This window comes from Epinephelus fuscoguttatus, linkage group LG11 (genome assembly GCF_011397635.1).
Source record: "Epinephelus fuscoguttatus linkage group LG11, E.fuscoguttatus.final_Chr_v1".
NCBI classification, from domain to species: domain Eukaryota; kingdom Metazoa; phylum Chordata; class Actinopteri; order Perciformes; family Serranidae; genus Epinephelus; species Epinephelus fuscoguttatus.
In genome coordinates this window covers 11799175-11823327 of record NC_064762.1, presented here as the reverse complement: position 1 = coordinate 11823327, position 24153 = coordinate 11799175, and the positions used below count along the sequence as shown (strand labels likewise).

At 41.3% G+C, this 24153-nt stretch overlaps 1 protein-coding gene across 2 annotated transcripts; it reads right to left on the bottom strand.

The window, feature by feature from the left end:
* Positions 1 to 555: 555 nt before the first annotated feature.
* Positions 556 to 20567, bottom strand: vegfab (vascular endothelial growth factor Ab). 2 transcript variants are annotated; one of them, XM_049589753.1, is made up of 8 exons: positions 19818 to 20567; positions 17821 to 17863; positions 16681 to 16877; positions 15213 to 15289; positions 10746 to 10778; positions 7144 to 7218; positions 5508 to 5651; positions 556 to 3532 (listed from the first exon to the last, which is right to left on the bottom strand). In XM_049589753.1, exons 1-8 carry the CDS (start codon positions 19869 to 19871, stop codon positions 3511 to 3513), a joined length of 645 nt encoding a protein of 214 aa, XP_049445710.1. In that variant the 5' UTR covers positions 19872 to 20567; the 3' UTR covers positions 556 to 3510. The 2 variants fall into 2 exon arrangements, with proteins under 2 accessions (XP_049445710.1, XP_049445711.1); XM_049589754.1 differs by lacking the exon at positions 7144 to 7218 and having other exon boundaries at positions 19818 to 20556.
* Between the last annotated feature and the right edge of the window lie 3586 nt (positions 20568 to 24153).

The window sequence follows — 24153 nt, the reverse complement described above, 5'->3', positions numbered from 1 at the left end:
CTATTGTTACGTGATGTTATTTCCACCTTACTGGTGATCCAGCCCAGGCAACAGAAGAAATGTTGACATTGCACATTTCTGCAAACCACGGCTACATTACTGTATGTTTCATATCAACATTTCTAAAGTGACATAGTTCTGATTACATGTACATGAGCTGGCTTTGTCATTGGGAGGTGGAGGGGATGGTGGATGGTGCGCCAACATGGCAATACCACTGTTCAAAACCAACAAGCAACAAAGTTTGTTTTTAGCAAGACATCGCTGTGTTTTCAGCAGCGATTGTGCCACCAAAACTGGTCATTTTAAGTCAAAACCAAGTGGGTTTTGTGCCTTAACATAACCACAAGCTAACCACATCACTGTTGAAATGTAAAGAGTCATAAAGTTTAAACATATCTGCGACTTAATGTACAAATGTTCTATATCTGTGGTTTGCAGCAATGTAAAAAGCCAACATTCAATTTAAAGACTGGGCTGAGTGACCACGACTGTTCTCAGAAAACGTTGCCGTTTCTACAGTTAGATTTGACAGATGAAATTACTGCACACTGCTTCAAAGTGCCATTTTATTTGTAAGGCTTAATATCTGTCTGTCTGTCATGAAAAGCGTGCAGGAATTTCTTATTTCTCTGTTCTAATTTCATTCAGATTACATTCTGCAGGGATTCTTACTTAGATGTGTGAGTATCAACTTGCCGCACAAAAACATGGAAAACTCATGTTGCCTAATTAAACACAGCATTCACAACACAGCAACCTTTTCCTTATTTTATATAAAAACAATATAATTTGAAAATAAATATGCTTTACTGTTTTACATAGACACAGAAAACATGTTAATAGTGAAGGAGAGACAAAGAGAACTAATAATGAGGGCTCTAAGACTGATGGCAGAGACGATGCATATTGTTATCCAGATTTAAAATGGTGGTGGTGGTGGTGTTGTGGCGTACGCTGAGCTGCTAGCAGTAGTTTATTTGTATTTGCATCTTGCAGGACGGACAAAACACAGGCCCGCTACTTACTTTAAATACTTAAATACAACTCACTAACACCTACTCACAGATGTGCACATCGGAAAATGCACGTGAACACACACTCATACACACGTACACAAACACACAGATACACGTATGTTAAAATCCTACACGGCACCTGCACCCTTGGACAAGAGGGGCTAAAAAATCCAACATGGTCTCACAGAAATACAAGAAATTACGTCTTAACACGGCATTACTTGCTGGTGGCACAAATTGTGTTGAAATGGAAAGTCAGTTCAGATCCTTGGTCATGGTGGACAGACAAATTTCCTGGTTCAACCACATCACGCACTGGCTGGTTGTTAATGTTACTGCCGCAGATAGTACAAAGAGTGAGAAAGTCTGCTTAGAGAAGTGGTAACGTTGGTGGATGCGTTAAAGGAAAAACCGAACATTCACTTCATGTTTTACTTACTGACGCCGTTCATGTAGTTACATCATGAAACGTCATGTAACTATCAAACCAAGCAGTTTTGGTGCCTTAACACAATTGTGCCGCCATATACCGCAAAAAAACAAAACAAAAAACATAGTACTTTTAACCGAAAATGCGATCATTTGTAAAGCTTTCAATGTATTTTAGTGGGTAAACCCAATTATGCTGCTCCATACATGACAAACACAGTAATTGTACCTGAAAACACAATCTTGTTCTAAACCTCACCAACCAGTTTTGTGCCTATACCCAATTGTGTTGCCATGAACCTAACAAACATAGTTATTTTAGCTGAAAACACAATTTTCAACAAGCAGATTTGCTGCCTCATCTCAACCGTGCCGCTCAATACATAAAAACGTAGTTATTTTAAACTTGTTTTCCTAGACCTAACCAACCAATTTTGTGCTTAAACCCAATCCTGTTGTTCTGTATGTAACAAACGTAGTTATTTCAACCGAAAACCCAATCTTTTTCTAAACCTAAACAAGCCAGTTTGGTGTCTAATCCCAACTGTGCCGTCGCATACGTAACAAACCTAGTAATTTTAACTGAAAACGTCATTTTTTTCCTAAACCTCACCAAACAATTTTGTGCCTACACCCAATTGTGTTCCCCTGTATGTAACAAACGTAGTTATTTTAACCAAAAATGCAATCTTTTTCTTACCTAACCAAGAAGTTTTGGTGTCTAAATCCAGCCGTGCTGCCACAACGTAATTTCAACACGATACCATGTAACGTGGCGTTCAGAGGCCATGGTCATTTCACGTATTTCTGCGAGATCCTATTGAAAAATCATCATGAGATGTCATCAGTACACAAGTACAAATGATCCATTTAAGGGAATGTTAACAAATCATTTTTGATTTTTTTTTTTTTTTCGTGTTTCGTAGAAAAGCACAGAGAGTCTCCATGCTGAGATTAGCCATCAGTGAGCTTACACATGGGGGGAGATAGGACAGCCACAGGTACATAACACTGCATACATAAATAGACCAAATTAAATATGGGTAGAAGACTGAATACTGAAAAATACTCTATAACATTATAAATTATCTAGAATGGACTATGGCATAAAGGGATATTAAGTATGTACAAGTTCAGAGAAGAAGATATGTATTCAATGGATTCTGTATTGAGTTCAACAACTAACAAAACTACTTTGACAATCCCCTCTCCTGAAAAAAAAAGGAAACAAAAAATAATTTAAAAAGCACTCGAAAGATTTCTCAGTACATTTTGTGAGGCACAGTTTTTCAAATGGAATCAAACTACAGTATAGGATGTTTTCAGTGGTTTTCATGTAGGACATAGCACAAACATTAGATGCTATATTGATAACCAGTATCCCTTTAAAAGTATATGGCACTCCAGAGTCTCTTCTCCTGCAAGCTGATCACAATAAGTCCAAGTCAGTCCTGCAATGTCCTCACAGGAAAGGAGGCGACATCATGTAGAGACAGATTCAGCTGTCCCATTTGTCCTGCCGTCATACTCCAAAAGCAAAAGCAGACATCGACCGACGAAAATCCATCCATCATGTTTGAAAGGAGAGTGCGCTCCCATGTCCTCTTCGGCCTCACCCGCTGTTTTAGCAGTTAAATATATCTTAGATTGAGAGGTTTTGCAATTTCATGATTGACACACAACCACAGTAGAGACTCATATCCAGTGAAGTAATTGCATACAATGAATTGACAACACGACTACACCTGCATCGCAAGCCTGTTAGAAATGCAAAACCACATGGCGGCTAGTTGCTTTTTGTCAAATGATGGGTTATTTGTTTCTGTAGCAGCATAACAATTCTGTACTCTTTTTTTTTATCATGGTCTATATACACACAGATATACAGTGGGAGGAAACTTCAGTTCAGTCTTTCTTTAGTGTTCTCTCTCAGTCAGTCCAAGGGGAATGCTTTCCACAGAAAAGAAGAGCTTACGGTTCAAAGGTCAAAGTGCTGTGCTGTGAAATATCTCTATCTCTACATCTCTTCCTTCATCTTGTACATCTGGTGCTGCCACTTCTCTCATCTCCTTGGCTTGTCACATCTAAACAAGGAGGGAAGAGTAAACAGTTATCAGAACATGACAAAAACAGCCTGTAGACAGGAGTGTCCTTTGGCGTCTTCCTCAGACATAAACACACAAGGAGCCAAAGTGACGATGTTAAATTCATGCTAGCGCCTACAGTGTGTTGTTTGTTTGTGTGACTGAGTCACATGTCTCTGCCACTGTAGCCACTTTGGGGCAGTAGGTGCAAGCGGTGAACACAACACTGATATATTATCACCTTTTAGGGTTAATGTCGGTGTGATGTCACACTTCCACCAGGACACCACATAAAGCAACATTAGCATTTACTGTGAGTCATCTTTGTGTCCACCTGACAAATGCAAGCCTAACATTCACACTACTTTTTGCTCTGATTTGGTCTCCGCCAACTCCTAAGGGAAATGTCTTATTTTTTAGCTGCTAAATGTGGGGATTGTTTCGAAGGCCCAAAATGTCCCACTGGACTGAAAGCCCATTTCTTTGACAGCTTGTTTTTTAAAAACAATTGCCCATCCCTCCCATGTGCCGTTTCTCCGACAATACTCACTCCCTGCAGTTAGACAACAAAACTACCAAAAAAAAAGGTTAACATTGTATGCTTCTGTAAACCACAGGTATGTTACATTTGTCAACAATGCCATTGTGAACATGTGGTTAGGTTAAGGCAAAAAAACCCACTTGGTTATGGTTAGGAAAAGATCATGTTTGGTGGCTCAAACGATGCTGGGAAATGCTGCTAAGGGTCAGTAAAATCACCTGCGATCAGTGGCTTGAATGCAGCTAGGAAACTGAAACTAACTGCAGGGAGTGTGTATTTTCAGGCTTTGGAACTTTGGGCTATCGGAACGATGGCATGACAGTTAAATGACTCACTATGTTTACTAGCTGGTCTCCAACTTAGTTATGCTATTAGTGCTGGGAAGGTAACATACAGTGGGTTCATCGGAGCATCACTGACACGGATGAGAGCCTTTTGAGTCAACCAAATTATTTGAGGTGTGGGCAGTAAAACCAAAACAAGTTAAATGATACTACAAAGCTTTTTGGAGCTGAGGGGAAGTCACTTGGGTTTGTTGCTATGAGCCCAACTGCATACAAAAAGTCATGTGATCCATTGTTATTATAAAAAAGTGTTGATTATCTAGGCAGCTCAAGACAGGCTGTGATAAGTGGTATACTGTATCACAACTAGGGGACGTTGTTTGGCCCGATGCAAAGCTGTGACAGTTAATGACACAATCTAAACTCTTTTTATTAACATGTTCATAAAACATTGTTTTCAATTAGAAATAGACCCTCCTGGCTGACTGGACGTAGTGGAAGGTGGTTGCTATGCAAAATACTGTTTACCAGCCCCCCTGGAGTGTTGGGGTCCAGCACCTTTTTCATTGCTTAAAAGTCATCTTCAGATATTGATGCACAGTGAACTGTTTGGTTAAGTCCTTTCTTTCTCAAGGTTTTCACAACAGTAGTGAAAACTCTGTTGCATGTTGTAAACTGTTACCGACTGATTGACTCTTTTTTTCTGTCGTCTTTGATTTTCTGACGGTGTCATGAAAACTACTTGTATTTTTTCCTTATTTTTGTTTTTATTATATTATTACTTATTTAGGTTTGAAAGCCACTGCCCTAGCTAACAACCAATCAGATAGCTTAATTAAAGCTATCCGTTTCATAAAACAGTTTTAGATTTATAGTAAATATTTTTTCAAAAATCTGCCATCCCAAATGTCGTGAACTTCTGTTTGGAACATTTCTTATTATCTGTAGAGAGACTGTAGCTATGTGACTGGGAACAAGAGGAGCAAAGTAAGAAAGTTTGCCGCTGGACTCCAAGGCAACCGGGTAAGACTTTTAGTAACTTGCATTTTTACAAATGACATGGTTTTGAATTAACTTTTTTACTTCTGCAACAGACACCATCAGCTGTGCTACCACTTTGCTTTATGCTTTATTAACCGAAAGCACTTACTTGCAGGTCCTCTCGTTGAGCTCTAGCAGGCGTTCTTTACAGTATTCGTCTGTGTGTTTGCAGGAGCACCGGCAGGTTACAGGATCCTGCACGAACAAACGCTTTCTCCTCTCTGAGCAGTGATCACAACATGGCTCACAAACACTGGACAGACAGGAAGAGGGAGAAAGAGGATTATTACCACAGTGAACTACTACCAACCATAAGAAAGGTCACCCTTAAGTCAAGCCTTTCATACGCCCCAGTTTGCTCTTCCAAGCCGCTGCCCTACAAGTTGTACTGCATGTGACAGTTGGGTAGTATTGCACACAAGTTCCCACAGAGCAGGCAAATATTCAAGCAGTAAAATTACCCTCCCCTCACGCCCCCCGAACCCTCCCGCATTGATTGGACCACTCACAAGTGCCTTTTATGTGACAGACATGCGGTGAGCAAAGCTCTAGTCCAGTTCATGCAACACAAATGACACATATTGGCTGTGAACAGCGGGTCGATGACCTCACTTTCACTCTTGCAAACTCTTTATAAAGAAGACTCAAGGGTCTGCTTGGTGCTCCGTTAAGAAAGAGATCATTTTATTGAGAGAAAACTGCAGACTGTGTTTCCCACAGAGACATTAGATTCAGAACAGAGGCTCAGATACTCCATTTACATCTCAGTGTACAAATTACAAGTGAACACACAGACATGTATTCTTTCACAGTATAAAGAAACATGAGATCATCTTTATATTATTTCTGAATAAAATATCGGTGCTTTTGTATCGTTTCAGAGACAAAAGGACACAAAACAATACTTTGCTGGTTTACATCCCCCTGGCACAAAAAGAGAAAAGAAGGCAATAGATAGCTATCACTCATGTCTTTACATTACATAAAAAGTACCAGCATTATGAACAGGACGGCGAAACCTGTTTGTGAAGATGAAAAGAACAAAGAGTGGAAAGGAGACGGGTACGAGACACAGCAAAGCGCCACAGACTCAACACTGAACACAGGACCGTGATTACAATCCTGGTGATCCCAGCACAGATACCAGAACAGTATGAGCCGGTCTGCGAAGCCATGCTGGCGGAGCTGTGATCTTGTTTCAGTAGAGGGTTCAAGTTACAGCTAACAGCCGCTCTGTTTATTCCAGCTTCTTTAAACGTGTCCATTATCAATCAGAAACCTGGATATCTGACAAGGTGTTAGGAGCAACTGAAGTTTCTACTGTTTGTCGTGATATGCTGCTGTATCTCATCCCAACCATCAAGATCCACAGAGAGTGATATTCTAGATAACAGGGAGCTGGGAGGGCTGAGGTGAGATTAGATGGGTGTTTTGACGGGTGGAGATTGGTCATGGTTCATTTTGTTGTGATGTGGTATGTGGTAAGTCTGCTGTGCTCCCCTGGTTATCATCATTATGTAAAGTTTTGCTAAAGCTACGTTAGCAAAACACGTTAGCTTAGACACTGATACTCTGTAGAGCGTGGCTGATGAGACAAAGTTAGGACAGTACACAGAAGCAACATGCTAATTGATGCGGCTAACGGTGCAAATTAAAAGGGGCAAATGAGCTCCTCCCATATGAGCTTAATTATGAGAAGCGCAACACTCAGGTGCAGGTAGGTGGAGAAGGCGGAGCTGACATACGCATCGTGAATTGTTTTGTCGCGGTTTTTCTTTCGTTTTCTCTTTTGGCCTTTACCCTTGCCTGTCCGGGGTTTTCTGGAAGAGAGAGAGGACAACAACGCAGAGAGAAGCCTGAGAGACTGAGGACAGATGGATTGATGTGTGAAGAAAGGCCTCAACTCATGATGCCTAAACCAACATGAATTAACAGCAATTTTTTCTCTATAAATCAAAGAACAGTCATTAAAACAGGATATTGTTTAATTTGATTGTGTTGTGATTGTCTTGTTTCGAACGATAACTTATATTATGAGAAAAGGCAGTTTTCACACTATAGATACATGATATGTCTTCAGCAAGGGATGCACAACAATTCCTACCACTTGACATTTTGTTGAACTGTTAAAATTAACAAAAAAATAACTTTTTAAATGAAGAAGCAACCATTGAAATGTGTTCCAATTTGTAAAGGCTTAAAGAAGCACCAACAGTGATGCAGCTCACTGTCGGTGGTTTCCACACATGCTGTAGTTTGTGAATGTGTCGAATATCAAATGTTCCCTTTAAAAACCTGCTTTATTGTCCAACTTGACTTAAAAAAAAAGACAGTTTTTATAAAACAACACAAAGGCTTCGCAGATTATTTAATAGATCAATAGTTTGAGGTTTGGCTCAACTGCCGGTTCTGAAAATTCCCACATGGATTGAGGACAATGAACTTGGACTTTGCCAAAACTGCATCTTTCAGCCTATGTGGGTCAACTCTTTATGGCTGATTCAACTTGTTTCAGACCACAGTACAATGAGAACAAGCCTGAAAAGTATACACCTGGAGTTTCACAGGTGCAGGCTGGATTAAAATATCAGGATGCTTGCTTGAAAACAAGCTGCGTTGTACAAGCTTTTGCTGTCTAAGATGTATATAACTACACGGAAAACTTCTGTGACGCTCAGACAGAAATGCTGGGTCATGTTTTTCTTGGTCTTTTGTGGACAATGATGGCTATGGTATATACGTAATGATATATATAATGATATATATATATATATATATATATATATATATACACACACACATTTTGTGAAAGCAGAAGAACTTTGAAACAGTAAAAAAGTCTTTTGCCTCCATCATGATTAGTTTCTGGTCCAAGCTGGGGTGCTGGAATAGAACAATCAGTAATATGTGGTCAACACAATATAGCGTCAGACCTAGCCCTGTTTATGACCTCAGCTTTCTGTGTGTTATTCTGTTATTCAGTCACGTATACTGTTCACTTTGCAAACCTTTAAGTCAAAACAACATTCTGGTTTTTAAAGATATTTTTGTGATCTATGGGAACATTTAAATCCAATATTGCCACAGACTACGCCCCTCTGGTCTTCTGTTACTTCTTGATGGTACATTGAGTTTGCCACAAAGGTCATGGAAGTGTCTGGCTAAGTCGATGGAAATATTGGATGTACATTTTGGTTTTGCTGTGGGCAAACAGAACTCGACACTGTAAAGGTAAAAAAAAAAGAAAGAAAAGAAGTAGAAGACAACATCTAAGGGGTGAATTCACAAAGAATGGGTTGCAGCCACTGATAGCACCGTGAATTGTGCATCACTTACATCTGCTATCCGCCCTGTCTCAAGGCCTGATTCACAAAGGATACTGTGCCAATGATATAATGGCGCAAACACGCCCATAAAAATTTGCAGCTAGGGGCGATTTGCCCTTTTTAGCTAAACATTGCCTTTGTGCCAAGAACATAGTACACAATACAACATCCGAGGAAAAAGAGAGCTGACATTTTCAGACCGCGAACTCCATGTCCTGACTGACGAGGTGCAGAGAATTCCTCAGAACTTCAGGTAAGGAATTGAATTATGACAGAGAGAAACTGTATTGGGTGTCAATGTCTCAGTCTGCTTTTCTTACCACCAACTCTCTGAAGACGCTAATAATTATACTGTAACTGCTTGTGACTATCTGCACTGATCTTTGTGATTTGGACTGCAAAGAAATGGGCCAATTTTGCACCAAATGTATGCATATTACCTCATTTAAATATGTGCAAATAGCGCAGCAGCACTGAGACGCTATTTGCTTGTCAATGTATTTGGGGTGCATTTCACCCTTTGTGGGCTCATTGAGAATGACACAGTTTCTTTTTGTCTTCTTTGTGCAGGTTTAGCAGCTGCAAAAGCCGTTCATTCCTTTTGTGAATTTCAGTTTGTGGGGCTGTACTTGGGCACAGTGGTGCTTTGAGCTAAATGCTAACAGCAGCTGGTGACATGTTCACAGTGCTAACATGTTGATGTTTTGCAGGTATGCTCACCATCTTAGTTTAGCGTGTTAGCATGCTAGCATTTGCGTACTGGCATGAAACACAAAGCGTAGCTGAGGCTGATGGGAATGTCATTAATCGTGCAGGTATTTATTCATAAACCAAAGACACTTTGACCTTATGATGGAGCTATATGAAAAGGTCAGGAGATCAGTTATTACAGTTCGTCCTCTGCAGACCATGAATGTGTTTCAAATTTCACGACAATCAATCCAACGGTGCTACTGTAGGTCAGACCAAGCTGGGATTTCATGACAAATGTGACACCCTTCAATAAGGATATCCGGATGTGCTGTAAATGTAAGAACTTCCTCTTTTGAGTGTTCAGACATCAGGTCCAGCGTCACTGTGGACACTGACAGTTGACATATTTCACAACCCCTGCAGGATGACTCACCCTAACGGACCTCTGGAGACCTGCTCCTACTGACAGGTCAGCGGGCGACGCTAAAACTAAACATGAATGTATGAAAGCATAAGAAACGAGAGTTGAACGACCCTAAGACCATCACTTTGTAAATGCATGCCACTGAAGCTGGACTCGTAAAATGTAAAGACAAGGTTAAAGAGGAGGTCTCAAAACTAGCCCTTATCTATATGACAAATGACCTTACATAAAACCAAAATACAACCAACAACCACCCTGCAACGGAAAGATAGTACCGACTGTTCAGAGAAAAAGGATTAGAGTTCAAATGACCCTTCGCACACTCACTCCTGTTGCCTATGAAGGAAAGAACACTTAAGCAAGACCATAAACACAAAACTTTAACCCATCTTCAAAAACAGTGTTATCTATATCAGAACAACCAGTAACAGGAGTAAAACGAGTTAAGTGGGATGTAAACAATAAAGAGGAGATGAGAGGAATGTAAAGATGAGTTAGAAAAGAGGAGGAAAGGTGTAAAGGACAGGTATAGAAAGGGCAATGACCTCATCAAGTGTCACTCATTCACCTGAATGGGTCTAGCTGGTATTCCCCGAGTTTTACGAGCGCTGCATATGACATTGTCTCATGTAGCAGCTTGTCTTTGAATGGAATATTACGGAGTGTTTTGAGCGTGTCTACGTGGGAGAAAATGGAGAGACGGAGGAAAAGAAAGTGAGAAAACAACAGACGGATCAATTATGTGAGAAAGAGCATGTGGGATAATGTCGGCAAGGCCGAGAGCTGCTGACGACTGAGAGTTTGTTTGCGGAGCAAAACAGACAAAAAGATCAAATCTCAAGTCCCCATTGTTTCCCCTCGGACAAAAAAACCAATCTCCATGCAGAAAGAGCGCTGTACTCACTTTTCTTTCTGTTCTTTCACTTCTTTCTTTAACCTGAAAAGCAGGAACAAAACAACATGGCATTAGATCACAGCACGCCATTGTTTCCTGGTAAACAAATACTTATCAAGATCATCAGAGACCAGAGGCTCATTATCAGCATGGGTGGGCTCGCATCGTTTTATTTCAAATGACGTTACATCATCGGTCTTTACCAGAAACTCTGATAAAGCGGCCTTTCACTTTCCATCGCTCGGTAAATGCAGCAGATTTGTTGGGAAATAATGCACTGCACACACACGCACACACTCACAGACAGGCATACACAGGGGTGTGTACACTGATGGAAACACACACATACAAACACGGCCACAATAGTAGGTTGTCGGGTTTGTTTCACTTCTTGCCTATGTGACAACAGTTGCGATAACACAATGTGGAGCAATAAATCTGCTGGCACACTCTGGAGACAACTGTTAGCCAAAAGAGTTAGGAAACAGTGTTTCATTCAAAAAGGTCACGGACACACAGTCTAGTTTGTACTTGAAATACTGGTACAGTAACTCTACATGAATTCCCTGAATAAAGCATGAATGTATATGTGTATGTGTGCGTATATATGTACATCATCTGAAGATGACTGAAACCTACTGACAGATACATACTAAGTGTGTTACTGTAGACTGCCTGCAGTGAAATCTGTTTTAGTACATGGAGAGGTGAAAGAAGATCCTTTACTTATGGGGTAACTTTGGTTTTTGTCAACCTGGACCCTATTGTCCCATGCTTTTGTGTCTAAGTGACTAATGGGATCAACAATATTTGTAACTGTAACTAATTTGTAACTTTTTTTGTTAAGAGTAGAGGGCTTTTTGTTTAACCAGAAACAGCCCCGAAATCGCTATCAGCAATTCCACCAGACTCCATTTAAATTAAACAGTAATTTTATCATGTTGTCAGACACTTAGAATAACAATCTGCAGCCTGTATCACGGCTGCCGGATGCAGCCTTCTCAATCAATACTGGACTAATTCAATGTTACACTGCAACCTGTTTTGACACTGCAGGCTGCATTGTGTTGTGTTACTCGCACAAGTTTGAATGCTGGAGTGTCTTCTGTTGACTTGCTTCATATGTGTGTGAAATCACTAAATTGATGACTGCACTTGTGCCGGTAAGTCCTTGGGGTCATACGTCCCTGGAGGATCTCAACGCTGATTGGCTATCGCAGCGCAAATTGGCCATTGAAGTTCAGATTTTTCAACACTTGCAAATTAGCATATGACGCGAAATTGCGCTACTTGCATCATTCACAGCACTTGATTTGCGCATTTCGCGCCATGTCCATCACACCGCCCAGTGGGATTTGCGTCTAATTGCGTCTTTACGCTGACTTTAAATGTAATTCACTCGCACAAATTGTTTTATTCGCACCTGGTGTGAACATTAGATTAGAGACTTAGACATAACAACATGAGAAAATGGGGTTCAGGTTGAAAAATACCAAAGTTTCCCTTTGAGGAAAAGTAGCAATACCACAATTTAAAACTAACTCTGTTAAAACACCCTGTTTTTTCTTGTGTAGTAGTATTTGTTAGTGGCGGGGTCCGCCATTTCTGCCATGGATTCAAATTGCCTTCCTGTGCACCTGGCATTTACAGGAAGTGATCGGCAGGTAGTCAAGCATACTGTTTGACTAGCTGCTGTTATCACATAGATATCAGCCTCACTGTTAACTGGTCACTCCTACAGCTCTATCAGAGCTGTATTAACTTACTGATAACTGTAGTACCAGTATACAATGGATATAACACAAACACCTCAAAAATACACTTGGGTTACTGTATTTAACATCACTGGTTAGAAGTCATGCTGCATATTTTTTGTTTTATCTGACTATTTGTAAAAATTTTGGCAATGACTTGGTGATCTGTTAACAGCACTTGATGCCTGTTTATCATTTCCAAAGCAATACAGTGAAGTGAAAATTTTTAAACAGCACCAAATAATTGATCACAGGTTTTAAATTTTTATGAATGTGCCCTAAAAGTTTATAGCTGCATCTAAATGATTTTACAGTCAAGTATTGTGTCATCACAGACAGCAGTAAGTTCAGAGTGGCATTACTTTATAGCCCAGGGCTCTTCAGACAGGCTGCTACAGCCTCACTAAACAAAACATATTCCAGATTTGATAGCTTGGAAAAGAGAGAGCTTGGTCCTCGGCCAATAGTCCTCCCTATAATGTTTGTTTGCTTTTCAGAGTTCCCATCATTTAACGTGGGAGGATGATGAATGTCCCCTCTCTGTGTTGCTGTGTTACAGTTTACTAATTCATGTCTCACAGCTCAAATCTCAGCTACTATAATGATCAGATTTTGACAAAACATCCGGAAGTGATGCATCTCACCACTACAGCTTTCAACAGAGGCCAAAGAGCAAGAAAACGTGACATATTTGTTAATGATTGACTCAAACAGTGACATGATCATTTGTAGAAGATGATATGAGGATGAAATATTTACTTTTTCCTTGTTTCACTTTTGGTAACCCTCTGATTGTTATGTGACAGCCGAGCTTAAAGGGTAACTCCGATATTTTTCAACACGGACCCTTTTTTCACACGTTTTTGTGTCTGAGTGACTAATGGGAACAACAATGTTTGAAACTGGTCTGGTATTGAATAAGAGGGCTGCAGCTGGCATCAGTGATACAGGATGCAATGTAACGATCTGGGGCAATCATGTACCATCAACTTGTGCTAATTTTTGCCACTGACGGGCTCAGATTGTTATTATAAGTGTCTGACATTTTATGGAAAGGATCCCTACAGAGAGACCTTTTTGTTTAAGAGTTATATCCTTATTGTTTAAACAGAAACAGCCCCGTAATCACTACTGCCAAACCCACCAGACTCCATTTAAATAAACAGTAATTTTAGCGCACCAGCAAATTTTCCCACCTGACTGAGTGAATTAAGGGTTTATTTCGACCAAACCAGAGTTAGCGATTGTTGGAACAGTGGAAAGATGAACCAAGACGACTTTTGTGAGCTTAACTTTGTCTCTGTTGACTTTGAATGAAGTGTGTTTAACGACAATAAAATTACTGTTTATTTAAATAGAGTCTGGTGGGTTGGCAATGGTGATTTCAGGGCTGTTCCAGGTTACTCTTTAAGAAAAGGTCTATCTCTGTAGGGATCCGTTCCATAATGTTGTCAGACACTTAGAACAATAATCTGAGCCTGTCAGTTACAAAAACAAACACTTTTAGTGGATGTACAATGATGGTGCATTAGTGACAGGTGGTTACATTGCACCCTGTGGCACTGCTGCCGGATGCAGCCTTCTCAGTCAATACTGGACCAATTTCAAAACATTTAAATGTGTACCGGCAATAAAAATAATAATTTGAGCCTGTCAGTGGCAAAAACAATAAAATTGCTGTTTTTTTTAAAAAATGGACTCTGGTGGGTTTGGTGATGGTGATTTCAGGGCTGTTTCTGATTAAACAACAAGGATCTCACTCTTTAACAAAGTCTATCTCTGTAAGGATCCTTAACATAAAATGTCAGACACTTACAATAACAATCTGAGCCTGTCAGTGGCAAAAACACTTTTAGTGCATGTAAATTTAGGGTGCTAACATGACCTGAGTGGTTACACTGCAGCCTGTTTTGCACCTGCTGCCTCTTGCGCTCTTACTTTATACTGGACCAGTTACAAAAATTGACGTTCCCATTAGTCACTTAGACTCAGACACATGGGACAATAGGGTCCAGGTTAGAAAATATCAAAGTAACCCTTTAAACACCAACACAAGAAGATCATGTGACGAACTTCAAAATTAACTGCAACACTTATTGCTTCATCTCAACAGGCTTTGACGCATTATATTAGCTGCCTATCAAAATAAAATACTGAATAACAAACTGATCCATATGGTGCAGAAATTACTGTAACTCCAGTCTAACCAGGAAAAGTCACCTTCCTGTGACTAGAGGCCACAAAAAGGACACACGGTACTTATCTCAGAGATCAATAAGTAACGCTATCACACCTATGTAGTTCCAGGAGTGACCTCTACATGCCACAGGCGGAAAACAAAGGATTAGGCAGCGCTGCACTCACACAAATGTATCTCCTTTACTTGAGCAATGTGATGGAATGAGGATAAACTAACGCAGTATGGAGGATGTGTGCTGGGATGTGCTTAAACCCGCTCAGGTCTGTTTAAGATCAGTGAAGTAAAAGAAGCAAAGATAAGATACAAATCCACCTGATATGCATCTGTTAAATGTGTCAGAGGCAAACAGGAGACCATAACTTTACTACTTTACCATGACGTGTTTGGTCGACCTCTGCTCTGCCACAAAAACATGAAGCGGTGAGTGTTTTAGTCCACATTGTGTGTGTGTGTGTGTGTTTCAGTGTGTGTGTGTGTGTGTGTGTGTGTGTGTGTGTGTGTGTGTTTTCGGAGGTTTCTTACCTACACTCACATGCGCTGTGTTCTGTAAAACTCATGAAAATATCATTTTGTTGCCTTTGGGGTTTTATTCTTTTAATCTGCAAAAAAAAGAAGAAAGAGAAATGGTTACGGATTTGAATGAAATATACACTGATACACAATATACCTAAACTTCTTGTTCTCATTGCCACAATAGCACTGAAATAAAAATAGACGGACAAAGGTAGCCAAAACGGCCCTGACACACTGAGCTGATGGTCGGCCCTTGGTAAATGTCAAGCTGTCGGTGAGTGCCTGTCGCCCTAGTTTTTAGCGGTGTGTCCTGCACCTGTGGCACTAGTCAGCCACTATTGGCATGTTGAATTGGCATCAGAGCCGGTGAGGCCTGTTGGTGAGTGAAATTAGTCTGATTGGCACTTCAGCTCAGTGAATGAGGAGAGAAACCGAAGTGAGGTAAGTAAACAAATGGCTAAAGTCAAGAGGGAGTGAGATCAGACTTGTTATATTAGGAAAGATTTTTCTTTTAGCCATTAAACTCTTATAATTTGTGTTATTCTTTGCTAGCACACAGTAAATATCCTTTGTTCTTTCAACGTCGGGGTTTTGTTGTCGTGCTAACTGGCTAACTAACGTCTTCCGGTCTCCAAAAGTTTCACATCTAGAAGTCTCAAAATGGTCTGAATGCAAACTGAAGAGACGGCGAAACATTACTTGATTGCGGAGACTGTAAGGATCCACAAATGAATACATGAAATTAACATAAACAGCATATTTCCATCACGTTTTACACTGTTAGAAGTTTGCCAGGCGCTCTTTTAATGACAATGATCTTGTTTTGCCCTCTTTCTCTGCAGTCGTTTAATGACACCTGACTGAAGAATTAGCACCACAAACTACACAAAAAGCTGCTATTCAGCGGTGGAAGGATTCGTGTGATAATTAGCATTTTCTTTTGCCAGTTTTCTGGAAATTCTGTTAAAATTTGCAGTATGTCTATTTAGACACTTGGCTAATGACTATAAAAATGAAGAGAAACCAGTAACAAAAAGATGCAAAAGATCTTTGCCCTTTACTAGAATTTAAAATGTGTAACCTCTCAGTGATCCAGAGGTCAGAGTGACTCCTTACACACAGAGAACCAGTGAATTTTTCTTTTTAAAAAAGGGTAAGTCTTGGATGGATTTTTGCCCAAAGGTCACACCTGAGCAGCCTTTGTGCAAGCAGCAAGGGCACTTGGATTGACCACAAGGGCACTTGTGCCAACCAGAAGGGCACTTGGAGGGCTCTGAGCCGATCAGTGGGACACTCGAGGAGCCCGTGTGCCCCTCGCTGTGACATATGGGCAAAAATAAAGCATCAATCTGTCCATTTAGGGCACACACATCCTGGGTAACAACAATGGGTAATTTTAGATTAAGAGGAAAAAGGACAGCACCCTGTCACTCCCACTACTGAAAAAACTACAGCTGTTGTAAATAACGCTGCTGACCTCCATTGTAATGTTATAGCTGGATGTTGGCATGCACTGCAGCATCTCATCATTGCAGCAGCCGGCGCAGCGCGTCAACACCACACAGGACGGGATGAAGATGTGCTCCACCTCCTCCGGATACTCCTGCAGAATCTCCACCAGCAGCTCCCGCGGCTTACACAAACTCTTGTTGTACACCTCCATTAAAGGGATCACTGGGAGACAGAGGCACAGCGTACAAGGGTTATAAAATGGCAGTAGCGGAGCTGTAGTCTAAACCACTGGCTCTTGAAGACTACAGCGCTGTAACAATAACACACACCTAAAAGGAGAATTAAAAATGCTGGCACGCTGACAGGAGTCACAGTGAAGGAGATCAAACACATACATGCACACACACGTTTGGCTTTCTGTTATTCCATTGAGATGCACTTAGAGAGATGTACCGACATTTATTTAATTTTCCATTGAAACTAACAAGTACTCTGTCTATGTATCTATCTGGACCCCAGCTGCTGCATCAGGTGATCGCTGGACATGAGTGTCACCCCATTTTTTATGGCTCTACCTCTGCCCCATTACAGTTTTTCACCTTCAGTCTACTTCCCCCCTATGTTAGTCATTGCAGGAGTTCTGCTCTTGAGAAAGATATTAGCACACAGACAGACAGCACCTCCAAAAAATCACTCAGAGCTTAACACAACCCCAGGCTGTCAGCCCTCTGGGAAGCCAAACCAAATACACTGAGCCTGAACAATATCATAAAGTTCAGCTTCTGATTGTCCAAATTAGATTGGGCAACGCTGGGATTGTGCAAAAAATGAAATTGCGGGCCAAGAGGGTGAAATTCCTTTCTATAAAAGAGTCTGGTCACCATAACATTTCCCCTGCTTAACCTCAAACAAGAAGGAATGCATGTCCAGGATGAAAACGTCCAAGAGTTAAGATTTAAGGGTGCCCTCATTTACTAAAAGGGGGAGTTTAGGGGTGGGGGACCAAATCTGGACTGGGTTAGACTATCTCTGTGTCCACCAGGAGGCGATAATTTCCCTGTTAATGTCAAGGTGAACCTCAAACCAGTCTTTTCCTATTTGGCTGTGTGCCAGCCAGGGAGCCCAGCGCAGGCTGTATTCCCACGGTACCCTGTGGGACACCTACCGTCATGTGGACCTCTTTCTGTTTCCTTCGGTATGTGGGCGCTCTGCAAGGAAGAAAAAGAGCAAGCTGTTAGTTACAGTAGATTGTGCAAGAGCTCGGAAAATGCTGCCTGTGCCCTTTACTTATCCACACTGTTGCGCAAAAAATGTATTTACATTCTGACATTTGGCTGCCAGAATATGAAAACCACATTATGCATCTTATCTCGGGCTATACACAATAAAGAGGGCAATGACAGTCAAGTGCTTGTACTATGTCTTATATAAGCATTGGACATATGATATTAATAAAGTTCAAAGATCAGAATTCTGATCCTACACCACATCTGGGTTCATGTTAATAAATTGTGGATAAAAGTTATTAATATATGTATCAGTATTCTGGAATAAAGACAACACTTTTTAAATTAAGTTCCCTGTGTGATACAGATTATACAGCCTGTTATAAGAGGTAAATACGGTCTTAATTATATGGCCAAATATTTGACCAGAGGAGGTACGCGGTGCCGAACAAGCTGACCTAAATTCTAACACATGAGCTACGTGACAAAACTTAATAAACTGTTAAATGACTTGTGTTTTTGTTTCAGTCACCAAACCTCTAATGTGTGCCTCCGCCGCCTCTTGGCAACGCGGATTAATAACTGTCGCCATTAAAACCGGTAAGAATTTCAGCCTGCCACTTTCCCTCACATGGGGGCAGCCTGTCATCACACCAGTCGGACCACAAAGGATTATTGGCAACTTTCCATCCGTGCGCGCATTACGCACAACTCTCTCTCGCCCTCACACACGCGCGCGCCCCTCTTCTCCGTCTCTCTACGCACATGTACATGCGCGCGCAACTCGCGCAACATCTCGCCAATATTGCGTGAGACCCGCTCCTCCAGCGCCGGCTCTGTGTAACTTTTTTCCTCCATTCCTTAATGACAAGTTTACAGAAAAAGGGGTCTGTCTGTGTGGGTGCGCGCTGTCTCCACCCACTTCTGGTGGCGTGAGAGGGTCCAACCTTGTGGGCTGGGAGACCCCGGCCCCTCCAAAACACTATATACTGTATTAATAATGGAGGGGTGTCAAGCTGCGAACACCGGCTCCTAAACCGATGATAGGCCGGCTGGTAATGAGCAGTTGAGACAGCATCCTGATACTGCTCAGCGTTGGCTGGGGGTGCTTAGCTGTCATTAAATCAACCAGTTAGATAAATAAACACTTTACTGGACTGTGGAGGAGGCATTAACTTAGGGGCTGAGATGCTCGAGAGAGAGCTCTAAAACATCCTTAGAGGTGGTAAATAATCCTTCAAAGTCCAATTATGTTGCTGTAAAAAAGCAGCCCCTTATTGAAGGGGTGTGCTGTATTTTTTTCCACCTGAGAACCTTTGCTCAAAGCCTCCCTGGACGCGCTGCACTTGATTAATGATTATATGGAAAACGATTTACGGTGCGCTCTCAAAGAGCCATTAAAATTCTCGCGGCACCTTTATTAACGTGTGAAATAATAAATCGTGATTGTTGTCAAAACTGAGTGTTAAATATCAGTGTGGAAAGTAGCGTTTGTTCTTATTGAGGCGGCAGAGCAGTCTCGGCGTCAGGAGTGAACCTGCCCGCGTCCTAATTCCGAATGGAGCCACTGCGCCTTTAAAGCGTAATAATATCTCCAAGGTGGTTTTAGAGCAGGCCTGAAATCACACCAGCGTCAAACTTCACAACATTATTTAAAAATCATCACATATGCCGCGTTTGCAACACAAAAAGCGCACCACCCACGAGTGTGTGGGTTTGGTGTATATAGTGTCGGCTTTGCGTAATGGCTGTTTAAATCTCCCCAAAGCCACTAAACATTTCGGCTTGTTTAAACACGAGCGATGACCTAGCCAGAGGAAAGGCAAGGACGAGCTACACATTAATGACCAGTGGCTACATTACGCAAATAGAGGTCGGCTTGGTGTTTTGTTCTTTAAAGTCCACTTCGCTCTGTGGAACACATGACATGACTCACCTTGACAGCTGACAGCGTCAAAAATAATAGTGTCAAACTGTCAATAAAGTTCATCGTGTTGGCAATCCAATCCAAAGGCAGGCGACGTTTTAAAATCCAACAGGCCAATGTGGCGATTTGTCCTCGAGCATCAAGTTTACAACAAGAAGTACAAACAACAACAACAACAACACAAGTGGACCGGCTAAAACTTCTCTAAATAAGGGGCAGGGGGTAATGGCAGATCCATATTGGTCCTGGGGACGGAGCAATCCTTTGCGCATAACTTCTTTTCTTCTCAACTGTTGCCAATGATTTTCAAAATATCCAGAAAAACGAGAATCCAAGACGCAAGACGTCTCACATTTTTCCGCAACAGACCTTTATTTTCTTGCAATGGAATAGCAATCCACATTACAAAAATAATCCCATGCTTGTTGCGCCAGCCGTCTCCAAATATCTGTCCATTGGAAACTTGTAGCCTTCTCCTATGTGCAACTTGAACCCGTGGACCTGGATGACGTTCAGTGAAAACGAAAACCGCGCAGAGAGATCACTCGTCACACTAAACTTCTTCTGTCAATCTGCTCTGGCTGTTTTATTCCCCTGTCACTGCGCACTAAGCAGGTCAGTTCTCTCCATTAAGACAGACCGCGTCCACCTCTGTCTCGGTCTCTCCATACTGTGGCTGTGTGTGTGCGCGCAGCAGCCGCGGTCCGGGGGACGTGGATGATTGGTCGATCATTAAAGCATGGTAGGTGTGTCCTCTATGGGCTGATATACGGCACTGCGCGCTCCTCTGAAGTCTTTTTCAAAAGTTTCACCTATTAAACATCGACTCGTGACCGCGTCACCAGAAAGCTATTAAAAGCTGAGTGCAGACGCGCCGCTCTGTTTGTGTTTCTTTATTGAAGTAAAAAAGAAATGAGGGCATCTTGATATTGTGATATATTATACTTGTGCCACCGGCTGAAATATCACCCACAGTTTCCATGCTTTAAATCCATTTCATCATCTCCACATGTCATGTGGAGGCTGCGCATGATCAAAGACGCACAATCTAATAATATACAACAGTATGGGTTATCATTGCTCTACTTTATGGGTTTATACACACAGAGCTCGTTGTTGCAGCAGATTAAGGAGTCTTAGAGTGTGTTTTCATTTGGAGGAAAATACTACATTTACGACAAATGACCTTGAATGGTCACATTTCCCTCGTGATGGCTGTGATAAAATATTCTGTTTGAAATGTCTATTCACTTCTGCTGAGGGAAGGTGAGCGCCACACCTTGTCATTTCCAGTCGCCCTGGTGATATTAGGGCAAATATTTTCCAGTCTCGTGGCCGCACCGGGTTTCTGTTCCAAATACCCCCGGTTTGCCGGAGCAGGAGTGCATGTGTGCCCGGACACGTAGCCTATACGTCTATGCTTGCGTGCGCCGTGCAACGTTGGCCGCGCCAGTCATGAGTTGTCTCCGCATCGCGCCGGTCAGTGCGCGCCGGCACGCACGCAGGCACGCACTCATGGAAAGTAGGAGTCTACGCGCGTCGTGACTTCCTCACTGTCACTTCACCGTCGGAGAATGGAGGGAGCCACCTGACCGGTCGAGGCTGAGTTCTGGTCAGGCTCGCCTTCTTTTTTTTTTTTTTTTTTTTTTTTTTATCTTTTTTTGCTCTGCTTCCAGCAACAGCTGAAACATAACGGCGAGGAAGAGGAGGGAATACAGAGGAAAGGGAGTCAGAGAGAGGAGAGGGACTGTCAGCGAGGCATACACGCTGATTGATAAAGGAAATGACTTTATATGGCGAAACAGCCTCACACAGCTCCTTTATCATGGTTGTTAATGATGACTATGATGGTGGAGATGGAGGTGATGGTATGTTTCCAGCACTGGGTGACTGGTTTGTGTACATGTCAGGGGTGGAGAGGTACTACTCATATCATTTACTTAAATAAAACCAAACCATAAATATACTCTATTATAAGTTGAAAGAAAAAAGAGAACTAATGTGTTAGCAAAAAATCTACATTAAGTATCAGAAATAAAATGAGTCAATATGTAGAATATCCCCTGTTTGTATTAAATTATTATACAGTATTTTTGGATAATTACTGATGCAGTAACATTTAGAAAGTAGCCCACTTTATGTAACTGGTCAACCAGGGCCGGAGCTAGACGTTGCAAACATTTGGGGCATGGTCCCCCAGGCATTTTTTCCCCATTCCCCCCATTTACGGCAGTTATATGCACAAATTTTCTAGCCATTTCAGATAACAGAATTCCCCAAAATGTGTGCATCATTGAGAAATATACGATAGTTGCTGAGGAAAAAAAAATCACCCTGCAGAGCCTACATCCTATTTTGTATCCAACTGTTCTTCAACTGTGAATTTGTCCTGTGAATTTTATCCCTATATTGATCTCAGAACATCTTGCCAAAGGATTGCAGTTGAAAATCAACCAGCTGGCTAACACTGGCACATTTACAGAAATGTTGATTAATGTGCGCTGTTCTTATAAATAAATACATGAAACTGTCTTCATCATTCTGAAACAGCTATCGGTGTGACAACGACATGCTTCCTGGGGCGAGGGCCAGTATTTTGGGCTGACATGGTGTAGACAGCGTATATCCAAGCTAAGACTTCTTCTATGCTGTGTTGGTCATTTCTGTAAACAAATATCTGCACATGAATGCAGATAGATTAAAAAAAAAAAAAAAAGCTGATGCAAAACAACGTCATTGTCAGACGTAGTGAATGGATTCCGAGATTTCATTTTACCTATCCCGGCATTTCCACGGACGGGTTTGAACAGTCACATGGTGTCAGATTGCATCGTTGAATTACAACTGTTTTATGACACATGTTAATAAGGAAATTCCTACGTATAAGGTTGTTTCCACAGGAAGTAAGAGTCACTTTACATGTAGCTTTACTGCTCATCTTTCCCAACCATGACAATGCCCATCAAACATGCCTTGACAACACTATTCCAGCTGAATAAAAATGGAAACCAGTGTGCAGAATCTGTTCATTAAAATGACTGAAACTGTAATAAAACAAATGATGACTAATTTTCACTCCTGCCAGCTAAAAGAGGCAAAACTTCTCTGATGTTATTACTCTACAGTTACATAACAGGTAGGGTAGGAATCTGGCATTAGCAGCATTGCTTATCTTAAAACCTATTTTTGTTTTATTGTGCTGGAGCAGAGTTCATGGCTGACGAATCTGTTACATTTGAATCTATGCCATAATAATCTCTAATTGCAAATCGCGGATCCCTAACGATGCTTTTGAGGGCTTTTGAGAAACTATTCAGGGCTGGGGCTCCAGAGGCCATCCCCACACTCCACCTCTGTGACTGGCATAGAGCTAACTGCCTTATATTTTGTATTTGCAGTCCGAAAAGTGACCAGTAACATCATCTGATGAAGTGAGAGGAGTGGCATATTAAGAAGAAATACTCAAATGAAGTAGAAATAATTAAAAAGTGGACTTATGTACATGATTTGGATAAATGTGCTACTTGAACATGTTTAATTTATTTGGCTTAGAGAGGGGAAATTTGTATTGTTGTTTTTTCCTCTGCTTGTTTGTTAAAACCCTCAAGTCAAATTTATTTTTAATTAAAATGTCTCCTAGAGGCAAAAATTTGACATTTAGCAAAATTAGTTCAAAGGCTTATTTTCTTCATCTGATTCAAATTATGGCCTAAAAGTCAAAAGTCAAACCAAAAATAAAAGGTACTTGAGTGGTGTAAATCATGCAGGGCCATGCTTATTTCAAACATCTAGTGTTGAACATCTTTGTTCAACAATGATTGAAATTCTTTGAATTTCTGTCTGTAATATTTCTGGATATTATATTTTCTGCTTGTAATATCTCCACATTGTAGTGACGCCCTCTGCTGGACCAGCGGGCCACTGCACCTAGGACATCCAGTGTTGTGTCAGCCTCTAGAACACTGACAGATTGATAGACACCAAGGAAGTGGAAAGAGCTGATAAGTATGTAATGACATAAGTTAGCAGCTATGTGCCTGACTTACAGTGTTCGGCCTGCTTGCTACAACTCATACCTTACCTACCGTGCATACAAAATGGAAAGATAAGGGAAAGAAAAAAAAAAGCAAGAGACAATGAGACTTTACAGTGGAGAGAATTGAGGCATGATGGAGCAAGAAAGCAGAGAGGTAGGGTGAGTGATGGATGAAGAGAAAGAGAGCTTTTAGGAAGACAAGGATTCGGCTGTCATGTAACCGGAGCGGTCCTGAGAGGAGTTCCTTGGCTCGATACCCATCCATAGTTTAATTGAAGAATAACACTTGGGTTCATTAACGGTGTCACC

What these genes read in the sequence shown, in the direction of transcription:
- vegfab (XM_049589753.1), bottom strand. Translation starts at nt 19,871, where the DNA reads ATGAACTTTATTGACAGTTTGACACTATTATTTTTGACGCTGTCAGCT. An exon ending in TGACGCTGTCAGCTGTCAAG is followed by an intron (nt 17,864 to 19,817) that starts GTGAGTCATGTC and finishes TCTTCCTTGCAG; the next exon opens with AGCGCCCACATACCGAAGGA. An exon ending in AGAAAGAGGTCCACATGACG is followed by an intron (nt 16,878 to 17,820) that starts GTAGGTGTCCCA and finishes TCTGTCTCCCAG; the next exon opens with TGATCCCTTTAATGGAGGTG.